Source organism: Cheilinus undulatus, linkage group 12 (genome assembly GCF_018320785.1).
Source record: "Cheilinus undulatus linkage group 12, ASM1832078v1, whole genome shotgun sequence".
In the NCBI taxonomy this organism is placed as follows: Eukaryota; Metazoa; Chordata; class Actinopteri; order Labriformes; family Labridae; genus Cheilinus; species Cheilinus undulatus.
The window spans coordinates 16,007,639-16,031,806 of record NC_054876.1 but is presented as its reverse complement, the minus strand read 5'-3'; the positions used below and the strand labels follow the sequence as shown (position 1 = coordinate 16,031,806).

Below are 24,168 nucleotides of genomic sequence, written 5' to 3'. Positions count from 1 at the left end.
TGTCCAATTGAGGCTGGGACAACGGAAGTCCCGTCTGCACACCTGTTAAACAGCCGGTTTTTACACTAGAAATAAACTGGTTTACAGCCTGGTTCAAAAAACGAAACGTGTCTCATTAGCTGATGTCTTCCTGTGCTCTCACTGTACGGGGGGCTGAATTTTTTTTGTGCCACAATAATTTAGATTAGATTTAGGAAAACCTCACTACAGACCGATTGGCGCGTCTCATTTGATTGACAGGAAGCTCACTGCAGACACTACGTTTCTGTCAACCAGAATGCTAGCTAGCTAGCTGACAGGAAGTTGCTCTTAGTAGGCGGGCTGTTAGGTTGATCCAAAGTTTGGTTGAGACCGCAATTTCAATATGGAGGCCGCCACGGATTGGCTTCAAGAGCTGTTTGAGTCCGCCTATTGTAAGCAGACGACTGACGTCACACAGGGTTTGTCCAATTCTTTTTACAGTCTATGGGTGAGACTGTGGCAGTGAATTATGATTTTGACAATGCTGTCCCAACCATAACAACTCAAACTCTTCTAACTCACCTGTACATCATTGTATCTGAACAAGATTGTGTGTGCTTAATGGGAAAGTAAGCCTTTCTCTAAAGCATAGCACCTCCCACTGGCAGTGTGAAGTAGTGTTTTTGCATGATCAGCTATAAATTCAACAAAATTAGAGATATCCTACATTGATTTGGTCCTTCCGACAAGCTCAACGATCTGCCTCTGATGCATTTGCCATTGCTATGTGTTGTCGCCATGAAACAGGAAGTTGTTTTTTCAGGGGCTTTAAACACTTTAAACACTAGAGTTTTGAAACTTCACACATAAAACTTTACTGACATGTCTACAGTCACCATGGGCCGTGTTCTGCAGTTCTCTATGGAGTTTACTCCTTGGTAGGGGCCACGATGTCACAGGTTTTGTTGCTCTGATTGGCTTGTAAAGATCTGACAGGACGTTCATCCAATCACCCTCCAAGTATTTCTTCAAAGGTGCTGCCCTTTCCCAAACGCTGTCTATGGGAGGTTTACTAGATGGATGTGTGAAATCAATCCATCTGGCATGCCAGGTTAACAAACTTGTCCTTCAGTCGATAAAGAGTGATATACTGCAGATCTGCAGAAGGATCTTAAGAGATGCCCGGTTAAAGTAAAGATGAATAGTTTGATCATGATCTAAGGACATGTTTGGAACAAGTGTGCACATCAACACTGCTCAGAACAACAATAAGCACCTGCATTAAACACCCACCTTTATGAGTGAGAATTCTTCACAAATGGGCCAGATCAACTCCTAATCTTTCGATTAATTTGTTTTAATGACAAATTTTCATTCTGATGTGGCTTTTATTATTTGTGTCCATGAAAACATGACCACTCGCAGTGGACAATTAATCTCCTGAGCTGCCACGGGAAATAAATCCTTTGCAATCATTTTTTTGTCCACAAATGTTCTATCTCCTGAGAAAATTAGGTTGGTAAGAAAACTTCTCTGTTTTTATCCCCACAGATTTTTACAAAGAAATCTTCACAGAGTATGGATGCTGTTGCTGCTAGGAAGCCCTCTCATGTTCTTTTACTTCTACAATGACTCTCCAGACACCACAATCTTTAATGCAGATGTACAAATGGATGCCAGTCAAGTACCACCACTCACCCTGAATACCTCCCATATCTACTCCTGGCAGAGGTGTGAAAGAAACATGTCTGTTAACAGCACCACAGAATTCCACTCATTCCCTGACCGTATGAAAGACTTCCTATACTATCGCCACTGTCGACATTTTCCCATGATACTGGATGTCCCTGACAAATGTGGAGGAGCTGAACGCTCCTCTGAAGTCTTCCTTCTGCTGGTCATCAAAAGCTCCCCAGAAAACCATGACCGCAGAGAGACACTGCGCAAAACCTGGGCCAACGAGACATCACACAATGGCAAGTGGATCAGACGGCTCTTCCTCACAGGAATGACGGGTACTGGTTTTGAGAAGAAAAGATTGAACAAAGTTCTTGAGCTGGAGCAAAGGCATCACCGTGACATTCTTCAATGGGACTTTGTGGATACCTTTTACAACCTCACCTTGAAGCAGGTACTCTTTCTGGAGTGGATGGAAAGAAACTGTCCTAAAGTACGTTTCCTGTTAAATGGTGATGATGACGTCTTTGTGAACTCAAACAATGTTGTGAAGTATCTCCAAAGCCTGAAGGACAATGATGGAAGCCAACACCTCTTTATAGGCTGTCTCATTGAAGGAATGCCTCCTATTAGAGGACCGCACAGCAAGTATTTTGTTCCAGTCCAGGTGCACGAGTCAAAATCCTACCCTCCTTACTGTAGTGGTGGGGGCTTCATCTTATCTGGTTACACTGCTTTGGTCATATACAACATGTCCCAGTCAATTGCCCTTATTCCCATTGATGATGCTTACATGGGAATGTGCATGGCCAAGGCGGGACTTCGGCCCAGTTTGCATCGTGGTGTGAAGACGTTTGGACTGGACGTTCTCTCTAAGCATGCAGATAGATTCGACCCCTGCTTTTATAAAGAACTTCTACTGGTTCACAGATTTCTTCCATCTCAAACATATTTTATGTGGCACCAGATAAATGACCCCGAACTTAAATGCTTTGGCAATGTCAAAAAGTGATTGTACAGTGATGATAGAGCTTGTTGCCACCAAGTGACTCCAACTTGGTTGTCCAATCTACTGAATGCTTACCATTTTTAAATAACAACTTCACAGTTTTTTAACTGCTTAATTCTCTACTGATGCTTGGATTGAGGTATTGTTGCACTGGATATTGTGATTAAATATGTTTGCAGAAATCACACTCACAAATGTTAATTATTTAAACCTCTGTATTGCTTTGAAGGACCACTTCTAAATCATACTTCAATTTTGTTGAGTACGAATGAACAAGGTGCCTATAGACTAATTTGGAGTAGACATCCTGGTTATGCCATAGCAGTTACGCATTCATACTGGTGAGAGAGAGGCAGAGGAAACCAGAAGCAGACAGATCCCTGATTCTAAAGGAAAAGGGAGAGGGGTCTGGCTGAAGACTGTTCATCTGAGACACCATGTATCTCAGAAAGGAAATGCCATAATTTACTGGTACAACTCATATCCAGTTTTAGATTATTTTCAAATTCAACTTTAATTCACAAAAAAAGTCTGGCAGTTACATTCACGGAATAACAATAGCCTACTGCAAACATTTAAGACTAAGAAACATTTAATAAATAAAACAGAAAAGTTTAGAGGTCAAATCCAGGATTAAATTATGCAAAGATCCATTTTAGAAGTAGGTACACGAACGGTGGCTTGCTTCAGCTTCATTAGTAAAGCTTATGTAGCTATGCTAGTTACACAATGTTACTACATAAACTCATATAGCTAAGTTAGCTTTAGCGATAGGAAATTTAGCAAAAGCAGCTAAAGCTAATGTAGCTATGTATATAACATAACAATGTTAAAACATAGTCACAAAGCTTCTTTGTAAGCTTAGCTTTAGCTACTGAAGCTACATTAGCTAAGTTGCCCCGTTATTGACAGAAAAGTTAGCTTTAACAATTTGATTTTTAGCAAATGTAGCTAAAGCTAACATAGTTACTTTAATAGCATAGCTATGTGGCTTATATAGCCGCTCTGTGGGAGTAGCTTTAGCTACCTTGGTAGTTAGTCTACTTATAGTATTTATTGCTGATCCTGCAGATCTGTTGGCACTGACACGTGAATGTGGTTGTTTATATGCTGCGGTGAATGTTTTAGATTTGTTTGTTTTTGACTGTTTAGATTGTTTTCATAAGGCAAGGTAAACTGTAAACTGAATTGCCCTTTGGGGATTAATAAAGTTGTCTGAATCTGAATCTATGTTATCTACATTATCTACAGCAATGTTAGCTTCAGCAATGTGAGCTTTCGCAAACATAGCTAAAGCTAATGTAGCTATGCAGATAAGAAAGATACATAGCCTGTGTACCTTCTTTGTGAGCTTAATGTTAGATTCCATAGCTTTGTTTGATACATAGCTATGTATTTGATATGTATCTTGTGTAGCTGCTTTGTGAGCATAGCTTTAGCTCAGTTAGCACTATTAGCGACAAATCTATGTAGTTTTTGCAGCCTGCAGAGCTTTAAGCTATGCTAGCTGGGTGGGAATGTTTTCATGGAAGAAGAGCTTTTTGGCTGACCGCTGAGGGCAGCCCTACATATAGCAATGTCTGTGTCTGAGTCTGTCTGTCTGTCTGTCTGTAGGTCGGTCGGTAAGTAACTGAGTGAGTGACACTTTCGTATGAGTATGAGCCATATACTACAGAGTTGCGTTTGCTCGGACTGAATGCTGTCACTAATGGCTGCCTCCACTTACTAGGCTCAAGTTAACATCATATATGTATGGCTCATCTATACAGAGTTGCTCTATGGGCGGGGTTTACTTAGGCTGAAAGCTCTGTAATGGCTGCCTCCACTGCTCTAAATACTCAGATATAGCTCTAGCCTCTGTTTTACCAGAACTGGGCCACATTTATGTATGACAAAGAATAAAACAACCCTATGAGCTTTTCATGTTGGGAAAGATGTTTTTCTCCTCTGCTGAGCTGCTTTGGAATGACTATAGTTGAGATGGAGAAAGGGAACTTGTTGTGTGAATGCTTGTGAGCTAGCATTAGCTCGGCCTTAGCCAGAACAACACATTTCTGCATCACAGCTAGCGTTCAAACTCCGCAAGTGTACCCAAAAACAGCAATCAGAGGGCATAATCAGATGATCCTATGCTGTCAGAGGATAACACAGCAGTTTGGGGCTTATGAGTTTGGAGAGATAAGTGCTAATTGACGTCGCAGGCTATGAATAGCGTGGCTATTCATGTGTATTAACATGGAGTCTGCAGCATCAGAGAGCAATGTTTAAAACCAGCATATTTGACAGCATGAAGGACATCCACTGTGGTCAGAACAACTGAGGGTGGTCACTAAAGGGAATCAGTATGCCCTGAGGAAAACACAGGAGATCCACGGGCAGGTAATAACGGTCTCCACAGGTGTCATGGCCACCGCTATTTTGACATAAATCACAATTGTAAAAAAAAAAACAAAAAAAAAAACATCTCAGATCCCAGTGTTACGCCGTAATCAGGTGTATAAAATCACAGTCCATACTGGTCCAGCTAATAATGGCCACTAACGAAGCACCAATCAGAGGAGGCGCCATGGAGAAATGGAGCATTGAAAAGTTGAAGACTGGGACAGTTGCCCAGCAAAAAGACCTGCAGGAGGAAGTGACGTCACTAGTGTCACCGCGTGGACTACTAACAATCATGACAAAATCTCTCTGCCAGAGCACACATTTCAGTCAGGCATTTCAACAAGCACCCCAGATAGCTGCGGTCAGCTACATACTAGGTTTTTACCTAGTCTTGTTTCCTGTAAGCTGACTGATCACTCGGCTTTATCAAATGTTATGCATTTGGTTTTGCAGATCAGGTTTTTGACTTTCAATTTCTGGTATCCTTAGCATTACATTAACCCTTTCCCTAACAGTAAACTGAAGTTTAATCAGAGTTTATTTTTGGAAGTTTGAGCCTGTATTTCTATTCTGAGATATATGGCAACTCAGATGAACTGTCTGTGAGAGTGACCATCAGAGATGTACAGCCTGCAGCCAGACCCCTCTCATATAACCTGCACTTTTGATATATATTTTTTCATCTAAAAAGTAGACTGTGGCTGTGTATGACCAGTATAAGTGCTCTAGTCATGCAATGTTACTGCAAGTACATGCAGCTGCCACCACAATACAATTGAAAATCCGTGTCCATTCATTCTGTATTGCAAACGGCTGCTTCGGCTTTGCTGCTCAGAACGTGCTGGAATACAAAACAACACAAACCACAATGGCGGGGGCTGGCACCACTTTTCAGCTTCTTTTCCCCCCTTGTCACATCATAACTGTTAAGGTAAACAGGAGGTACGCTGTTAAGTAAATATACTGTTAAAACACTCCTCAGCAGGTGAGCACTGGTGGAGGGCTGTGAGTCTGCCTCATCACTGCAGGCTGAGAGCTCAACTACCTGATCAAACGTAGTAGATGCATGGACTCAATTTACAATTATTATATTTGAGACATACAGTTTCTTTTTTTCTCAATTATATTCCAGGCTTTTTTTGAGTTAAAAGAGTTGTAAAAAATCTGTATGCTGTAGTGAATCTTACAAACTTTTAAAAACGTCTTTCACTCATTTGCAGACTGATATCATATTTTTTATCCTGTGAAAATACCCGCATGTCATACAAGAACCGTGCTATATTCCGCCTGAATATTTGTCATCCCTTTATTGTGTTTGCAGCACACTGACACCACTGTTTCAACAATGATTCTGCTGAATGATAGCAACCAGACACTGCTGTTTGACATGTTCTAAAGTGCAAACAGGATATTTGAATTACACGTCAGATAACACATCACTGAATAAATCAATACTCACTGTAACACAAAATCAATAAACAAGCTTGCAATACCTTCCTTTTTTAACCTAAGACAACAGCACAATCACAAGAACTATGTAAGTCTTTATCAGAATCTTACTTTATTTTTGCTTTGTAATTATATGACTCTTCAAACTTTAAAATTTCCATGTATTTACATTTTTGGTAGTCAGCTTTGTGTGAGAGGGATTATGATAGTGTTTTAAATGAAATAAGTGAACCTTGAACCTTCACTTTAAAATGCAAATATCCATATTATTTAAGGAAGTTAGTGTAAATAATGAGTACAAAATATCTTCAGGCTTAAGGCAAAGCTTTGACCTGCAACATTTGTTCTCAGCCAGAGAATGGCCAAACCAACAGGCAGCATTTATGGAGAATGAGATGATAGCTATGGATGAGGTTTATTTAAACAGTGACTCCCGGTGAAGACATTAACACAGATGTAGCGATAGCGGCAGTTCTATCAGAACTGGACAACATGTCTTTATTTAAAGAAGAGCAAAGAAACACAGTAAAATCTTTTCTTTGGTGGAAAATATGTTCTTGCTCTTCTCCTAGATAGTAAACAGCGATAATGGCTGCTTGCATTTTCTAGTTTATTTCCCCAGTGGTGACACATGACAACTACTTAGTAGGATTGTTTCATGTATCCACTGCATGGGACTTGTCTCACATCCATCTCTGCCAAAGCTCATAAACAGTGTTTGGGAAGGGCAGAACTTTTGCAAATAAATCTTGATGGATGACTGGACAAATGTTCTACCTGTCTCATTCATTCAGGCCAGTCAGGGTGAAATAGTGGGCGTGTGCAGCTTTGGAGAGTGAACAACACTGTTGTTGCTAATAGTGGCATCAGTTCATGATGAAGTCGGTCAGGAGAAGATCAAAAACATCTTTTCCACCAAGAAAAGCTTTCAGTGTAGTTCTTTGCTCTTCTTTGCTCTTCTTTTACTGGTGCAGTTCAAAGTTTTCACAAGAGTTTTTTTTTTTTTGTCTCTGGCCAAAATGGCAGGCAGTCCTCAAGAATTTCAGCCTTTAGAGCAACTACCAGGCATTTACTTTATATCAGAATCTCAAGTCGGCTAGCATATCTCAAGTGGGCTAGCATGAAGATCAAACCTAGTAAGTCCAGGAGCATCTCAGTATCCAGAGGGAAGATTGTTGACAGGAAGTTTTTTGTAGATGAGGAAGAAATACTGTCCATCAGAGAAAAGCCAGTAAAGAGCTTAGGGAGATGGTATAATGAAGGTGGAGCAGTCTAGAAAAGATGCAGCAGAGGGATTAGGGAGGATTGATAAATCAGGGCTCCCAGGGAGGTTGAAGTTATGGTGTTTGCAGTTTGGGCTATTTCCTAGACTGATGTGGCCCATGTCCGTTAATGAGATCCCAATATCAAAGGTAGAGAAGCTGGAAAGAGTAATTAACTCATTTGTAAGGATGTGGTAGGGTGTTCCTCGGTGCCTTAGCAGTGTGGCACTGTAAGGCAAAGGGATACTCCAACTCCTGATCACTACACTACGAAAAGTCAAATCTAACCATTGTAGTTTCTTTGGAGCAGTCCCAAAGAAAGACAAAAGGGTCCACCGTAGATAGTTTAGTACAGTCCTCTGCTCATTGATGGCTCTTCCCACACTGCTACAGCTGATTGGCCAGGACGTCCTGAGCATGAATACCCAGCTACTGGGCAGTGAGATGTTGCTCTTGCTGTTGGCCCTAATGATCCATGCCTTTCAAAATGACATGATTCTGTGTTGACTACAGCTCTGATTTGTCAAATATTTGGTCAAAGTAGATTTACTCACTCTTCAAAGTCCATTACAACTCTCTGTTCAGCCCAGCCCTGCATCAGTGTTTATATCGCTATCCATATTCCCTGCAGCAGTGTTAATTTTGGCAGCTATTTTTAATTTTAGTCTTAGTTTTAGTCTTTAAATTAAAAGTATTTTAGCTTTAGTCAAATTTTAGTCATTTTTATCCTTTTTAGTTTTAGTCTAGTTTTAGGAGACAAAATTTTAGTCTAGTTTCAGTCCATGAAAAGTCCTCACATTATAGTCTATACTTTTAGCCCAAACATTTATTCTCTTGCCTAAATCTGATACCAAATCATGGTAGAGTGTTCTATGCACTCTTCCAAACCTGCACTTCTTCCAGGGGATTATATGGAAACCCCTTCTGGTATCATTCAGGCTATCACAGAGGAGCCTAAAGAGGATCTAAACTCAGTTCCTGTGATGCAGTTGGAGGAGATCTTTGTGATTGTTCAGGCTGCAGAAGAAGAACCTATAGCTGTCTTTGTAGAGTGTCAAACTTCAACACCACCTTTAATCCCACCTGCTGAACCACCACTCATGGTTTCAGACCTGGAGAGTGACGTGATCATTGCTGGCTGTAATCTCCCGATTCTACAGGTGGTTTGAAAGGTCGGTCCTCTGCTGCTTTAAGTCTGCAAAAGAGGACTGAGAATTTTTCTGTATTTTACTGCCAGTTTTGAAATTAAAATTTCAATTCAAATGAATAAATTCATGTTTCCATTGCAGTTTATTTGCATCAACCAGTTTCTTTTTTAATCAGTGTGATGTCACTATGATTAATGGTTCTGAGTATATTAATACTGAGTGAGTGTTGATCTACAGCTAAAGCTGACTCACAGTAAAATCAGGTGAAATGCCTTTGGGCTTGATTGTGACCATGAATAAGTCTGAAACACCTCAGACCAAGCATCAAATCTTTTAAAAGTATTTCTGTCCTGCTCTTGTTGGGTTGCGAATCAGTGTTGTGAAGTATTATCTGAATGACAAAAATGGTCTACAATCTGGCATGTTTGGAAAAGTGTGAGCAGAGAAAATCAAATACACTTCATACAAATCAACTACATCTCTGTGGTTTCTAAAAATAACCTGTAGGAAACAGGTTCACTGAGACACAAAAAGATCTGTATGGCCAAAGTGGCCAAGAACTACAAACAGCTACAAACACAGATCATCCAATCCTGAGTCAGGGAGCAGAAAATCATTGGTCAAAGCCTCTGCAGCCTGCTTCACATGGAAGATTTCTGAATCCAGACTTCATAGGTGCTCTGCATACCTGCCAAAGATAAATGACCTGCCTGATCACATGACCATTTAAGCTTAAAAAAAAAAAAAAACAACAAAAGGAAAAAAAAATAACCTTGCTTGCAGGTAGCCAGGCATCCTGATTAAACAATGACTGGACCTTCCAGTGTTTCTGCTGCAAATGAGCTGAGAATCATTTGCAGGCATCTAACACTGACATTTAAAGCTTTCTTTTCTAGCTTCACCTTTTCTAAAGGTGCAGTTGGTAACTTTCTGGCTCACAGCCAGCTGGGTTGAGATTTGAAAATCAGCACAGCCCCTCCCAACCTGTTTCTCTCTCAGTTCACTCCCCACACTCCTGTGAGCCCCTCCCACAAGCTCGCGCACGATCTAGTTTTAACCAACATGGCATCAGACAGTTGTCAACAGAGGAAGCGAGGAATACGGCAAATATAAGCTCGGGGATTTACATCCTGCTATTTCACATAGATAGCTCAGATAGCTTATACCAGCCAAACAAGGAAGATGCTAGTAGCTAGCCGGCTAGTTAGCATTTAACTAACACAGTATAGGTTTACAAACGCTAGTGGGCACCAAATAAAGAAACACACTTTAATTTTCAGTATAATAAGGAAGAAAGCCTTGACTCCAGCAGTGGCTAAAAGTCAGGACCATCCACAGCTGGAAGGCGAGGTGTAGAGGGAGCTGGGCCGGCGTGACCGAAGCTGCGTAGCCAAGGGAGAAGCCGCCGTGGCCAGACATGGACATGGAGGAGCAACAGCCTACAGTCCGATAAACAGACAGAGATCTCGTAGAGGTGAAGCCTTTACGAGCTCAAATAATGGCAGAAGAGTGGGTATGTCTTTTGAATGCATATTTTCCACATTGTAAAACTGATGTAGTCGACCCCTCTTGTATAAATTTGTAATGAGGCTATTTATTTTACTTTACGAGGTTGGAATTAGAGGCCTCACCCTGGAGCAGCTGCAGAGATGACTGAAAAATCTACATGGACATTTACATTCTCATTCTGAAATGTGTGCTCTGGCAGAGAGATTTTGTCATGATTGTTAGTAGTCCACGCGGTGACACTAGTGACGTCACTTCCTCCTGCAGGTCTTTTTGCTGGGCAACTGTCCCAGTCTTCAACTTTTCAATGCTCCATTTCTCCATGGCGCCTCATTTACTTCTCTGTGGACATTTACATACGTTTCACTTTTTAGGTTCCAGGTTATCATGTTTAATTTGAATTTTTTTACTGTATAAATTCATTTTTTCAGTTTAAAATTTGATTCTGCTTTATACCTTAGTTTTACTTTGAGCGATTTCAACACTTGCTATACTTATACTTTATTCTCTTAGACTTGTAATTTACTTGTAGATGTGCAGATGTGTTTTTACTTTAGAGTAAAAATAAATCATTAATGTGCTATGTATATGTTACAAGCCACTCTTCAAATAAATCATCATCTCTTATGTAAAAAATCACTGTCACTTTGTTTAATACATCACCAAGTACTATACTGCATAAAAGATGAGAAAATATGGTCCAAAAGTATTTCATTAGATAAAATAAATAGCATTTTTGTGCATAAGATCTGGTTCTCAGCTAGCTGTCTAAGACTGTTGAAATAAACAATGACTGCTTGTCTTATTAGATCTTCAGTGCAGCAGACTGGGACATGGTCTGGAGGTAGGAGTACATCTTCAGGAGTTTAATCTTCATCCATGGTTTAATACAGTTTCACAGCTGGAAGTGCATCCCACCATTGCTCCTTCTGAGGATCACCACCTGTCCTGTTTAAACAAAAATGAAAGGCACAAAAGAAATCAGAATACACTGATTCACAGTCCAATGCCTGTAAATTCAACAGTGTGGCTGTAGATTATCTGTGCTGTATTTAATGGCCTTGCTGTTGTATTATCCAGTGAACGCATGCTATGAAAACAACAGTTTAATTGTTTATACAAATTAGAATCTATTGTGTCTCTAAACCAATATCTAATACGATGCCAAACATTCGCTGTCATTTATTCTATAGCACAAAATCATGATACTTAAAACTGAGGGGAAAGGAAATAACTAAAACTGGCTCCTCTTTCTGGGAAATGTTGTTTCCACATAACTTTAAAACCATGTCCGTGCTAAGCAAGCTACATAGGTAAGTGCAAGATATGAGCAGAAGAATGTTACCTCCTCTGATTAGCTGGTAAAATGACTTAATAACTAAAATATGATATGAGTAAATCATATCATAATTAAATCATCCTACCAGCTATCAATGCAAAACAATTAGAAAATGTTAGCTAGGACCTGTAAACTCTACCAGAAGCATCTCCAGGCAGCAGCTCTATGTTAAAACGCAGCCCCCTGGCAATGTCGCCACTTTGCTCGGTGTAATGTGTACACAATAAGTCCCGATTTTCATGAAGAAGCGTTCCTGGGCTCTGGAACAACACTTCATAATGGGTGTAATGTATGTCCAGAAAGTCCTGAATTTCCCCAATAAATCCTCCTAACTCGGGGTAATGAGCCCTCAACAGCAGTGACATTTCCCCAGTCAACAAGGCTACGCTATGCTGCGGGCTAGTAGGCCTCAGTAAAGCTAAATCATACAGCAGGTGACATTTATACAAACAGTTATACTTCTCATTGCGAGACAACATAGCATAAAAAAGAAAAAGGCCAGCTGCCTGTCCAGGAGAGAAGCAGTCAGCCCTGCATCTGAAATGAAACTTTTCAGCTCCCAGGCTTCCTCAGATGGCATGCTGCGCCGATGTATACTCTCGTTTTATTTCCTGCTCGGTCCTCTTCTCTCCAAGCGTTTGCATTGTGTTAGTCGTGTTGTTACTGGTATGCTGATAGCTGTGTTAGCAAAAGAAAAAGCTAGAGTATTGTCTCTGTTCCTTGAGTAGCTACTGTTAGCCATTTTCAGCCATTATCAACGCTGTTTACTCCTCCAAGCGCGTTCACGCAGGGAGAGCTCCTCGACAAATCAGGGCGAGGGAGTAGGCCCTGCCCCTCAACCAATCAGGATAGAGAAGTCAGAGGCGAATCTGATTGGTCGGTGATACCTGGAGCGGTGGAGAATTTTTGACTGCTGATTACTCAGGCATATGGAAACACAGACATCTCGCAAAAGTGTCATTTTAATTTAATGAAGATCTCTCTATGGATGTATGAACATTTGATCTAAATAGAACAGAAAAAATTAGCATTGGTTACCAAAAAGTTACCTACTGCATCTTTAACTTTCCATCTACAAAATGTGCACTACACACATTAAGGGGGGGAATTTGTGGGCAAGAACATTTATTTAGCCCTAGCATTCAGTTGGTAACATGCAGGGCCACCCCTGGCCAAAGTGAAGTGAAGTGGAGTTTTATCATACATTCACAAATTAAATAATGGTAGAAAGTGACGTTTGACAAGAGGGGTTGCAGAACAGCAGGTGAAATTATGGGACAGACGTGATGAGAGTTTCTTTGAAACAGAGAGAGAGAGACGCAGAGTGAGCAGACACTGCGCGCACTCAATTGATCAGGATGGCACCGATCTCCAAAGAAAGGATATCTTGAGGGTTAATTTACTAAGGTGTGAAGACCAGGTAAAGTCTATGTTTAGACAGTGTTGTATATACATACCTTGATCATATTAATTATACACACACCAGTCTGATGTACAGAGAGGCAGGAGCGGGCCTGATTATTCCTATATTTTGTCACATTCACTTCACTTGCTACCTTTACAAGCCTTCCAGTACTAGCTGCCAAGAAGCATCCTCACAGCGTGATGCTGCCACAACTGTGCTTCACAGTGGGGATGATGTGTTTGTGGTGATGTGCAGAGTTCAGAGTCCACCAAACAAAGCATCTGGTCTGATGGCGAAAAGGCACCATTTTGGTCTCATCAGACCAAAGACCGTACAATGTTTTCTGTATCCACCCCCTGAATTATACTTTTCAATAATCTTTCCTCTGAGTTGCTTGGGGTGTTCTTTTGTCTTCATGGAGTAATGGCAGCCAGAAATACAGACTAACCAGTGAATTTCCAGGCACAGGTGCCTTCATACTACAATCATTTGAGGCACATTCACCGCACTCAGGTGGCCCCCACTTTATTAACCGTGAGACTTCCAGCACCAGTTGGCCTGGACCTCTGTTGAATTAGGTCAGTCACTTTTAAAGGAGGTAATATTGATCAGTCCATCCATCTTCTTCTGCTTCTGCTTAATTGACATTACTTTGTGGAGATCTGTTTTCACTTTAACATTTAAGAGGGATTTTTTTGTCTTTAAAGCCAAATTAAATTGACCATGATTGATTTACGAAATCAATAAAAGGGTAAACCATACAAGGAGTGAACACTTTTTATAGGCATGCATCCCATATGTCCCTTACAACTAATGTTATTGTAATAATTACAATTATATTAATAATACTAACAATAATAACAACAATAACACAGGTTAAACAACATAATAACCAAGAAATGGACTGAAATAGTATTGTAGGTTTTTGTTGTGCTGGAAAACTTTTTTGAAATAACTTGTGACATCCTTAATTTAGAATCAGCACTAACAGACAGACTTCTGGATGATCCATGCTGTGGTCCACTTATAGAAAACAAAAGTTAAAGACAATGATATAACTAAGAGGAGAGACTGCTATGAGTTCAGCTTCCACACCATATGTCAGAACAATGCAGAGGGTGTGGCTCAGAGCTTAAGTTAATTTACACTTAAGAGAAGCCAATTCGGTCTAATATTGACAGAGACCAAATAAAAAGGCTGTCATTATAATGCCCATATGAATGTACAAGTCTCCTTCCTTCCCTGTCTTCTTTGCCAGCTTTAACAGCCTTACCTTCCAGCAACTTCAACCTCCTACAATCTCAACGGTTAGTGTCAAACTTCATTTCACCATTCTGAGTCATACATCAACCATTTGAAGGTTATTTTTCTGATCTAGCATCCTGTACAACACCTGTTGTGCACAGATTGACCGCTGACCAATAAAGGGGAATAATCAAGCTTTGCTGCAGATCTGCCAACATGCTCAGGTAATTATCATTGATTTAAGGTTGATTTAATGTGTGTCTCGTGCTTGTTTGACGTTAGCAGTCTAGTAAGTGTTAAAGTCATGATTTAAAAGTCACACCTGAACCAAGACGACTAGTAATTAAAGCTTCAATACCATCTCATCTTGATTACTGTCCAGCAGTTTTTTTCTATGCATAATCGTTTGGCTTGGTTATTGGTGAAAAACAGGTGAGTATACTCATTGCTCACAATTCTTAGAAATATAATTGTGATTAGAATTCTGAGTATATTGTTTAAAATTTTAATGTTAAGCTTAAACTTATGTTAAGCTTGTTTTACCCAAAACAAGAACAAATCCTATTAAACAGTTATGTATGGAGCAATGTATGAATGGAATCTCCTCACAAGACACATCACACAAGATAATAACCAAACTAGAAGTTTTTATTATTAAGGCAGTATCTTTTGACGGACCAGTATGAATGAATGAAAGAAATCGGTGGGTACAGGTCATTACTGCAGCTGGTTAACTGAGTAAAAGTTAAAGGTTGTTGAATTGGCCGGTTAGTCTGTGCCTGTGCTAACAGTAAAACAAATGTAAGACTTGTCTGTGTTTGCATCTGTTTTTAAGTGCTTATGTGTATTTGAGATTGTACGTATACATTTAGAACAAAAAGACTGTGTTGGCAAGAAGTTGCAAAGTTTTGATTGAAACTATAAAAAAAAAAAGATTGGGTGTCTCTTCATTTCTATTTTATGAATAGTAAGGTCAGTTGAAATGTGGTAGAAAATATAGATTAGGGGCTTGGCGGGGTTGCTAGCAAGGCATACACTGTGAGCCTTCAGGCCTATTCTCACCTGATGGTTTTTGAGTTTTCATAGTGTAGTTTGTGAAGACACAAATGCCAACTTCTGCTTAATTAGCTACTCATGACATGGATGAATTTCTGACTTAAACATAGCAGAGCCACGTGCAATCCTAAAACATTGGGGCATTTTTGGTGTGTAAACTTTTCTCTGAGCTGATCATCAGTTGATCCATGGTCCAGCATAAGGTTAAGCATACCATAGTGTAATTAAATTCATATCTGCTCATCAATTTTTTTAAGAAAAGAAAGTGGTAAGTGAACAACCACTGAAACTTAGCTGAAAGTCACTGGTTAACATATTCACCTGTTAAACATAACACCTGCCCCACCCACAGCATCCTTAACCTCCAATTTCCATATACAGCGTACGCCGCGGAATGCCGGCGAATAGTACTGCGGAGCACATTGCTCCCTCTCTAGTCTATCAGAGCATTTCCATAGCCGGCGCTCCAGACCGGGTAAATTCACTGTCGTTCAGAAAGGGTCACGGAGAGGTCAGTGGGTCACAGAGCTACAACGGCGGCATTGACAAGGAAAAGTTAACTTTTGTGGATATTTATCCAAAGAATTTTACATAAAACCACAGATCCTTTAAGCAAATATTAACCTTTTAACTTCGTAATGCACTCACTCAATGGCGGAAGCAATAATATCATGGACTTATACGGAAAGGATGATAAATTAACCCCAAAGGTAGAATAGTCCGTTGCTGACATACTATTCCTGCGTGAACTCGCAGTTCTCCTGTGATCTCTTCCTGCTGATCAGGTTTGCGTGCCGTGGGGCTCTGCTCTAGACTCCCTTCCAGTGGGTGAGGTCACTCGCCTATAGGTCGGACCAAACCCACAGTGCTTCGGTGCGCAGCACAGTCATGGAAATTGCAGGTTACAACTTAAGGATAAATACTTTTCTGACTTAAGTTCACATATGTTATTGGTATTAAAATGAACAATAATAAATTCAAACACAAATGAATGTTAACTTTGTTGTAGGGTTTTCCTCTGTCTTTACATTAACTTCATTAGCTAAAAAAAATCGAAAATAGTAAAATAGTAAAAGATTAATACCTCAAATGATAAATAAATAGTGTCAAAACATGTTCGTTTTGCCTTAAAGCCTTAATAAACTAAACTAAAGGACATTCAAAGTGCTGACCTTCTCTGTTTTAGTTTGTCTTTTTGTGGTCGTGCACCAATCACATATTTTAGTATTGGAAGGATGCTCCTTTTTTTACTTTTTTGTAGAACGTACTTAAGCCTAAGAGCTCACGTGGCACTGATTCGTGCTACAGGCACACCCCTTTCCAAATTGCTTGGTAACTTCTGAACTGTAAGTCATAGGCACTTACTTGTTTTCAGTGTTGGGTAGCGTTACTTGAAACTAACTCGTTAGATTATTGCGTTACATACTGAGAAAAGTAATTTGTTACGTTACTGCGTTACCTACTACTAAAACTAACGTGTTAGAGTACTTATGCCTTACTAAATATTAAAACCCTTTAGCCACTCGTTCCACTCGGCGGTTGTAAAAATGACAGATAACGACCGCATGTCTGCATTTGAAAGTGCAGACTGTAATGCCAATGTACAGCATAATTTACAGCCCATAATCTGTATCTCTGCAGCCTGAAAACACTGCTAAGACAGGAAAACCTTTACAGCTCTTTAACATGCTCACAATCTGACATCAAGCTGAGCAAAGGTAGACAGAATCACTCAAACGCTGTGCATAATAACAGCGTGTAATTGGAACAGCTGATTCAATAAAAGCAAACGAAGCTTTTAAACTTACGTTTCACCAGGATGCTGTTTTTTGTCCCTTTCATCCAAAAATCCATCATAATGGGGATAATTCCACAGTGGCCTGCTGTCCTCTCTGTAAGCTCGCTGGCTCAACAAGCTAACAATGCCCAATAAATGGCACCGAATGTTTACCTTCCGCTGGCACGTGCAAACGGGACTACAGGAAGAGAGAAGGACAAAGAGAGCAGATGCTTCAAGGAGCTTCTTTTTTCCTTTCTCTCTTTTTAAAGCCATGGAAGAGAGAGGAAATTTGGGATTTTTCTTTCAGTAACGGATTACTTTTATGAAATTGTAACTAATAATGGGATCACTTGAATTGTACTAATGCGTTACGTTACTCGTTACTCCAAAAAAGTAATCTGAGTACTCTAAGGGATTACTTTGTAATGCATTACCCCTAACGCTGCTTGTTTTTGGCTGACCGCTGAGGTCAGCCCTACACATGGCAATGTCTCTGAGTATGTTTGTCAGTAAGTTACTGAGTGAGTGATGCTTTTGTATGAGCCATAGACTGCAGGGTTGCATTTGCTTGGACTGAATGCTGGCAGTGACGGCTGCCTCCACTGTGTTAACTAGGCTTGAGTTAACGTCATGTATGTATGGCTTATCCATACAGAGTTGCTCTATGGGTGGGGTTTATTTGTGCTGAAAGCCCTCTAATAGCTGCCTCCACTGCTCTAAATACTCAGATATAGCTTTATCCTGTTTCACTAGAACTGGGCCACATGTATGTATGACAAAGAATTAAACAACCCTATGAGCTTTTCGTGTTGGGAAAGGTATTTTTTACTTCTCTGCTGAGCTGCTTTGGCATGACTATGTGATAGTTGAGGGGAAAGGGTAACTTGTGTAAATGCTTGTGGACTAGCTTAATTTAGCTCGGCCTTAGCCAGAACGACACATTTCTTCATCACAGTTAGCGCTGAGAGCAACATGGAAAGCTTTCTGCGAAAGAAAACAAAGATGCTGCTCTTCTGCCCCTCGCTTTGGCATGACAATGTGATAGCTACTGGGAAAGGGTTAGTTGTCATGTATAGCTAATCAGTTGTTGCATCCCAGCTAATGACCACACTAGCAGGCCTGTCATTAGCGGGGACTGAGCCACAGCAGAGCTTCTGTCTCAACATTCTGTCTCAATGTATCTAAATCCAAACAAGCGCAGAGAGCAACACTGAGAGCTTTCTGTGACAGAAAAAAAATGTTCTCTCTTCACTCCTGGTCTGTTTCGGCATGTTTTCCCGATCATGGCAGTGGGGTTGTCCCGTTCACTTCGTTAGCTGCTTAGCTGTTAGCTTGGATGTCGCAGTAGGACCGCTGCTGTTTACTCTGACCTAGGCGCTGTTCTTGTTGAAATCAGGGCACAAAGCCACATCAGCAGCTTGTCTTTTGCAGAGGAAGGCTTTTTGCTCTTTTCCTGTAATGTTGTCTTCCATTCGCACTGTAATAGCAGAGAATACAGAGAGCATCAGCTGAGTCGATGTGTGTCTGTGTTTAACCAATCAGATGCGGTAGAAGAAAAGCAGGAGGGGAGGGGGATGATGCTGCTCAGGTTTCATCTCCTCACACACAGAAGGAGACTAACAGAGAGACAGGGCAACATGTAGCTGTTTACATTTCAGTTACCACTTAGTATACCTTTGGCTGAAAATAATAAACCTATAACAATCATGACAACATCACTCTGCCAGAACACACATTTCGGTCAGGCATTTCAACAAGCATCCCAGATAATGTTGGTCAGCCAAATACTAGGTTTTTACCTAGTTTTTTTTTTCCTGTGATAGTTCTCTGTTGTGCCTTTCTAATTATGTTGTCCACACATTCCTAGCTCTTACAGAACATTTTCTAGTGAGCCTGGAACTAGGCTGACTTTCCAGGGTCTCTGAGGACGGTGTTGTCGTACACAATAAGAAGTGACAAGTTTATAAAAACGTTAAACGAACAATAAGTCACAGACACTTTTTTTCTAAAAGCTGTACTACTAAAATAAATTTTCCCGTTTTTTTTTTTGCTCCAGATTTTTACAGAAAAACAGAGTAAGGAAACTTTTGCTGCTGGGAGGTCTTCTCATGTTGTTTCATCTCTGCAAAGACTCTCCAGGACACAGAATCTTTCGTGCAGATGTACTAATGAAAAGTAGTCAAGTATCACCACTCCCCCAGAATACCTCCCATGTCTACTCCTGGCAAAGGTGTGCAAGAAACGCGTCTGCTAACAGCACCACAAACTTCCACTCACTCCCTGGTCATATGAAAGACTTCCTATACTATCGCCACTGTCGACATTTTCCCATGATACTGGATGTCCCTGACAAATGTGGAGGAGCTGAACGCTCCTCTGAAGTTTTCCTTCTGCTGGTCATCAAAAGCTCCCCAGAAAACCATGACCGCAGAAAGACACTGCGCAAAACCTGGGCCAACGAGACATCACACAATGGCAAGTGGATCAGACGGCTCTTCCTCACAGGAATGACGGGTACTGGTTTTGAGAAGAAAAGACTGAACAAAGTTCTTGAGCTGGAGCAAAGGCATCACCATGACATTCTTCAATGGGACTTTGTGGATACCTTTTACAACCTCACCTTGAAGCAGGTACTCTTTCTGGAGTGGATGGAAAGAAGCTGTCCTAAAGTACGTTTCCTGTTAAATGGTGATGATGACGTCTTTGTGAACTCAAACAATGTTGTCAAGTATCTCCAAAGCCTGAAGGACAATGATGGAAGCCAACACCTCTTTATAGGCTGTCTAATTGAAGGAATGCCACCTATTAGAGAACCACACAGCAAGTATTTTGTTCCAGTCCAGGTGCACGAGTCAAACTCCTACCCTCCTTACTGTAGTGGTGGGGGCTTCATCTTATCTGGTTACACTGCTTTGGTCATATACCACATGTCCCAGTCGATTGCCCTTATTCCCATTGATGATGCTTACATGGGAATGTGCATGGCCAAGGCGGGGCTTCGGCCCAGTTTGCATCATGGTGTGAAGACGTTTGGACTGGACGTTCTCTCTAAGCATGCAGATAGATTCGACCCCTGCTTTTATAAAGAACTTCTACTGGTTCACAGATTTCTTCCATCTCAAACATATTTTATGTGGCACCGGATAAATGACCCCGAACTTACATGCTTTGGCAGTGTTGAATAGTAAAAAATCATGGTAAAGGCACTTGAGTTTAAAATCATGTTTCTACTTGTCTGACTATTCAAAGCACTTTAAACTCTGCATGTCAAAATTAGCTGTTCACAACCATTCCCTCCACATTCACACACTGAAGAAGGATGTAATGTGGAAAGGCCACCAGTCTGAACTAATTCTGTTTAGATGCATCTGCACACCAAGGACTAGTGGTAGAGTATTGATACTACAATATCGATATATTGCTATTTACATAGTGCTCCTTTGGTATCAATCATTCTAAAAAAGTAGACAAAAGGGTAAAAATATTTCTTGGCACCGCTTCTCTCATGAGTGCTTCCCTGCCTCTCTCTCCTCCAGACTCTGTTGCATTGTCAGTGTCATCTGACTAAAGCCTGATTTCTGCTTCTGTGTCGCGTCGATGCCGTTCATACGCCGTTGACGCGACGCCGTCGTTGACCATTCAAAGTCCTGCGTAGAGGGAACGCGTTGCTCTACCATTCACCGCCATGCCACGAGGCGGGTGTGGCTGTGTGTGTGTGGTTTCAGAGGTGTCACATCCAAATCCTTGTTTATCTTACACCAGATCTCTCTTTTGTAGGTAAAACTAATATTTTAACTATTTATAGTAGAAAGTTATTTGTAATGAAAAATATATAGGTTAATAATAGCAAAAAAAATATATTTTTAATGTGTAATTTATTGCTTTTCATAAATAAATAATTTGTTCTCTACTTGTTAAAATATTTTTAAGACATCAATCACAGATCATCCTGCTGATACAGCAAAAGCAAACAGTGAGTCATGGCCTTTTCAGACACAGTAAATGTCACAGAATTTAAATATTTTATTCGAATGATATTTCTAAGTATCCCCACCAAACATACAGAGGGTTGAAAACAGGTAATTCGGAGGTAAAGAGAACATCGAAGTATGAATAACATTACGGCACTGAAGGCTATCCCACCGTGTGAGCTTCCAGCCAATAAACATGTGCAGTGTCATTGGCAGGCGCTGGCCCCTGGACATATCTGGTACCTACACAGGAAGTAGTTTATGTCCCACCATCTTGAAGACCATCCCAAAAACCCTAAGCTGGTCTGAAAATGCAAGACAGAGGACTGAAGACTGGGTTTAAATACTGTTGAGAGACACGTGACAGCAGGCTTCCCAGAACTCTTTCTACTGGAGGCTATGATGTTATCAAAGAAAACAAGATTAACATTGACTTTGACAGAAATGTGTCATTTTTTCCCTCCTGTCCTAGAGTGCTTAGCTTTTCCTCAGGCTAAAAACTGGACTAATCTAAGGTTAAAGTTTGTCAGGACACTAATGTTTAAGTATTCAGTGATCCACGTTATCACACCTGACTGTTGTTAGACTCCGACCACAGCTGAGCACTGCAGATGACTAATAATGATGGTACTTAAACAGCAGTAGATATGAACATTCACAAAACTCCTTATTACAGTTATTTAGTGTCCACAAAGTCTTTTTTACAAATTGCAAGAATTTGGAGGGGTTTGATCCTAAACCTTTAAGAGGGAAATAAACCTTAATTATTTTAGTCTTCCATCAACAAACTTTCACTTTCTAATTTAGATGCTTTCAATTACATTGCATTCACTAAAGCATTTCAGATGTTTATTTGGAAGAGTTACAACCACAGAGATTTGTGTGAAATAAAAATCTAACATTCTGGGTTCTTGTAAACTTAAAACTGAAATAAAGCTTTTGTTTAGCAAAACTCTCTGTATTATGTACAGGTGTGATCTTTCACAACCAGGTCAACTGTTAGAGAACATTTCTTCGCTGAGCTGCAGTGTTTGCAGCAAACAGTAACACTGAACTTACACACCACCACTGTTCCAACAGTGTATGTGCTGAATGATGGAAACCATCAGTGCTGTCTAACATGTTCCAAAGTGCCAACAGGATTTTTTTTTTATTACAGGTCAAATAACGTGGATCACTGAATACTTAAACATCAGCTGACACACAAAATACATATAATTTCACCTTATGTTGATTGTCTTCCTTTTTAAACCGGATACAATTGTACAAGCACAAGATGATGTAATACAGTATTATACCCTCTGTAATCTTATTTTACATTCCTACTGCTCAATTTAAAAAGAAAAGTTTTATTTTTTTTTTATCTAAAAAAAATATTTAACCTTTATTTAACCAGGAAAAGCCTCGATGAGATTAAAATATCTTTTCCAGAATTTCCTGGCCAAGATAGGCAGCAGCACAGTTAACTAAGATTCAGACAATATGCAGCCATACACACAAGCACAACAGTAGAGCAGAAATCAAGAAATAAATCATAAAGCCCCCACTGATCAGGTAGAACAGACAAACAGATGTGTCTGCCTCCATGTCAACCAGAATCCTCCTAAAAGGGTCCTGAAGTTTCAGGTCTTTTTATAATTAATTCCAGCCAAAAGAAGCAGCAAATTTAAAGGCCTTTTTTCCAAGTTCAGTTCTGACCCTTTGGACAGAGAGTAAGGAAACATCCTGAGAATGAAGATGGTAGGTTCCAGAGCTCCTCTGACTGATGTAGGTCAGAACAGTGGTAAACAAAAGTGGGAAACAAAAGTGGGTTGCAAAGCTGTTTCCAGTGGGTCGCGACCAGTGTCTGGGGGAAAAAGTGGTGGCGAAAGGTCTGAGAAGATCTGCAGTCCTTAGTGGACATGCATCCATACATGTTATTGTACTGTTTCATCATAATAATGGGTAAATGTAAATATTTCAACTAATTTTTCTCCTGTTCTTGCACAAAACTTTGCTTTTCCCATGATAATGAGTTAATTTCTCAAAATCTTTTGAAATTAAAAAAAAATACATGCATTCATGGGAAAATGGGGTGTAAAACATGTTTTTATGCGTCTTTTTGCAGTCATGTATTTAGTTCTATCCATTATTAAAATGGCAAAATTATTCATTAAATAAAGATACTTTTATTTTTTTGTCGGGTCCTGATTTGAATGAAGAAACTGGTGGGTCCAGAGGCTAGACCAGCTGAGAACCACATTCAGTACAGCACTGACTAATGCGATGTTTTGGAGTAGAAATATACAGAACCATCAAATGTTAATTAAAGCAGAGTAGCTTCTCCTGAAGTATTCAAAATCACATTTGTTTTTATCAGCATTATTACAGTAAATTTACTTATTTAATAGGCAATTTTATTTCTGTAAGCATTTCTGTTAAATTAAGGTCTTTTGATTTAAAAATATAGTGAATTCTGGCAGAGATAGTATCAAAATAAGTGTTTTTTTTTTCTGCACTTCTACTTGATATAGTGTGTACTCACCATATTGATTCGGTGTATTTCCACCTCGGACCATTAGTCAGCCAAAACCGAGTGAAAACACACTGTTAGAAATGTCTATGATGCCAACTTCTAAACTATGTACTGGACGGACAATTTTTTTAGTAGCTCTATGTTATAAGAGGGACAATGTAACGTGTGTAACAATATGTTGTATTTTTATATTTTGACCCGCTATGAGGGGCTGGTCCTAGGTAAAAATGCCAGGGCTAGATTTTCTCTCCAGTCCAGCCCTGGACAGAAGTAGTCAGCCCTGCACCTGATTTGAAACTTTACAGCTCCTGTAGCGTCATCCACTGGTCGTATTCTGTGCTGATGTTTAATTGCTTGCACAGTTGTCCTCCCTCCAAGTGTGTTCTGTGTTTTAGTCGTGTTGTTACTGGTATGCTGGTTGCTGTTTGGGCCAAAGACAGAACAGGAATTGTGTGTATTTTCC

At 40.1% G+C, this 24,168-nt stretch overlaps 2 protein-coding genes across 2 annotated transcripts; both read left to right on the top strand.

Annotated features, from left to right (window-relative positions):
* Positions 1 to 1,543: 1,543 nt before the first annotated feature.
* Positions 1,544 to 2,650, top strand: LOC121519214 (acetylgalactosaminyl-O-glycosyl-glycoprotein beta-1,3-N-acetylglucosaminyltransferase-like). The gene has a single exon (XM_041802053.1). The coding sequence runs from the start codon at positions 1,544 to 1,546 to the stop codon at positions 2,648 to 2,650; it is 1,107 nt and encodes a 368-aa protein (XP_041657987.1).
* Positions 2,651 to 19,387: 16,737 nt separating this feature from the next.
* LOC121519212 (acetylgalactosaminyl-O-glycosyl-glycoprotein beta-1,3-N-acetylglucosaminyltransferase-like) lies at positions 19,388 to 20,404 on the top strand. The gene has a single exon (XM_041802050.1). It carries the CDS (start codon positions 19,388 to 19,390, stop codon positions 20,402 to 20,404), a length of 1,017 nt encoding a protein of 338 aa, XP_041657984.1.
* Positions 20,405 to 24,168: the final 3,764 nt, after the last annotated feature.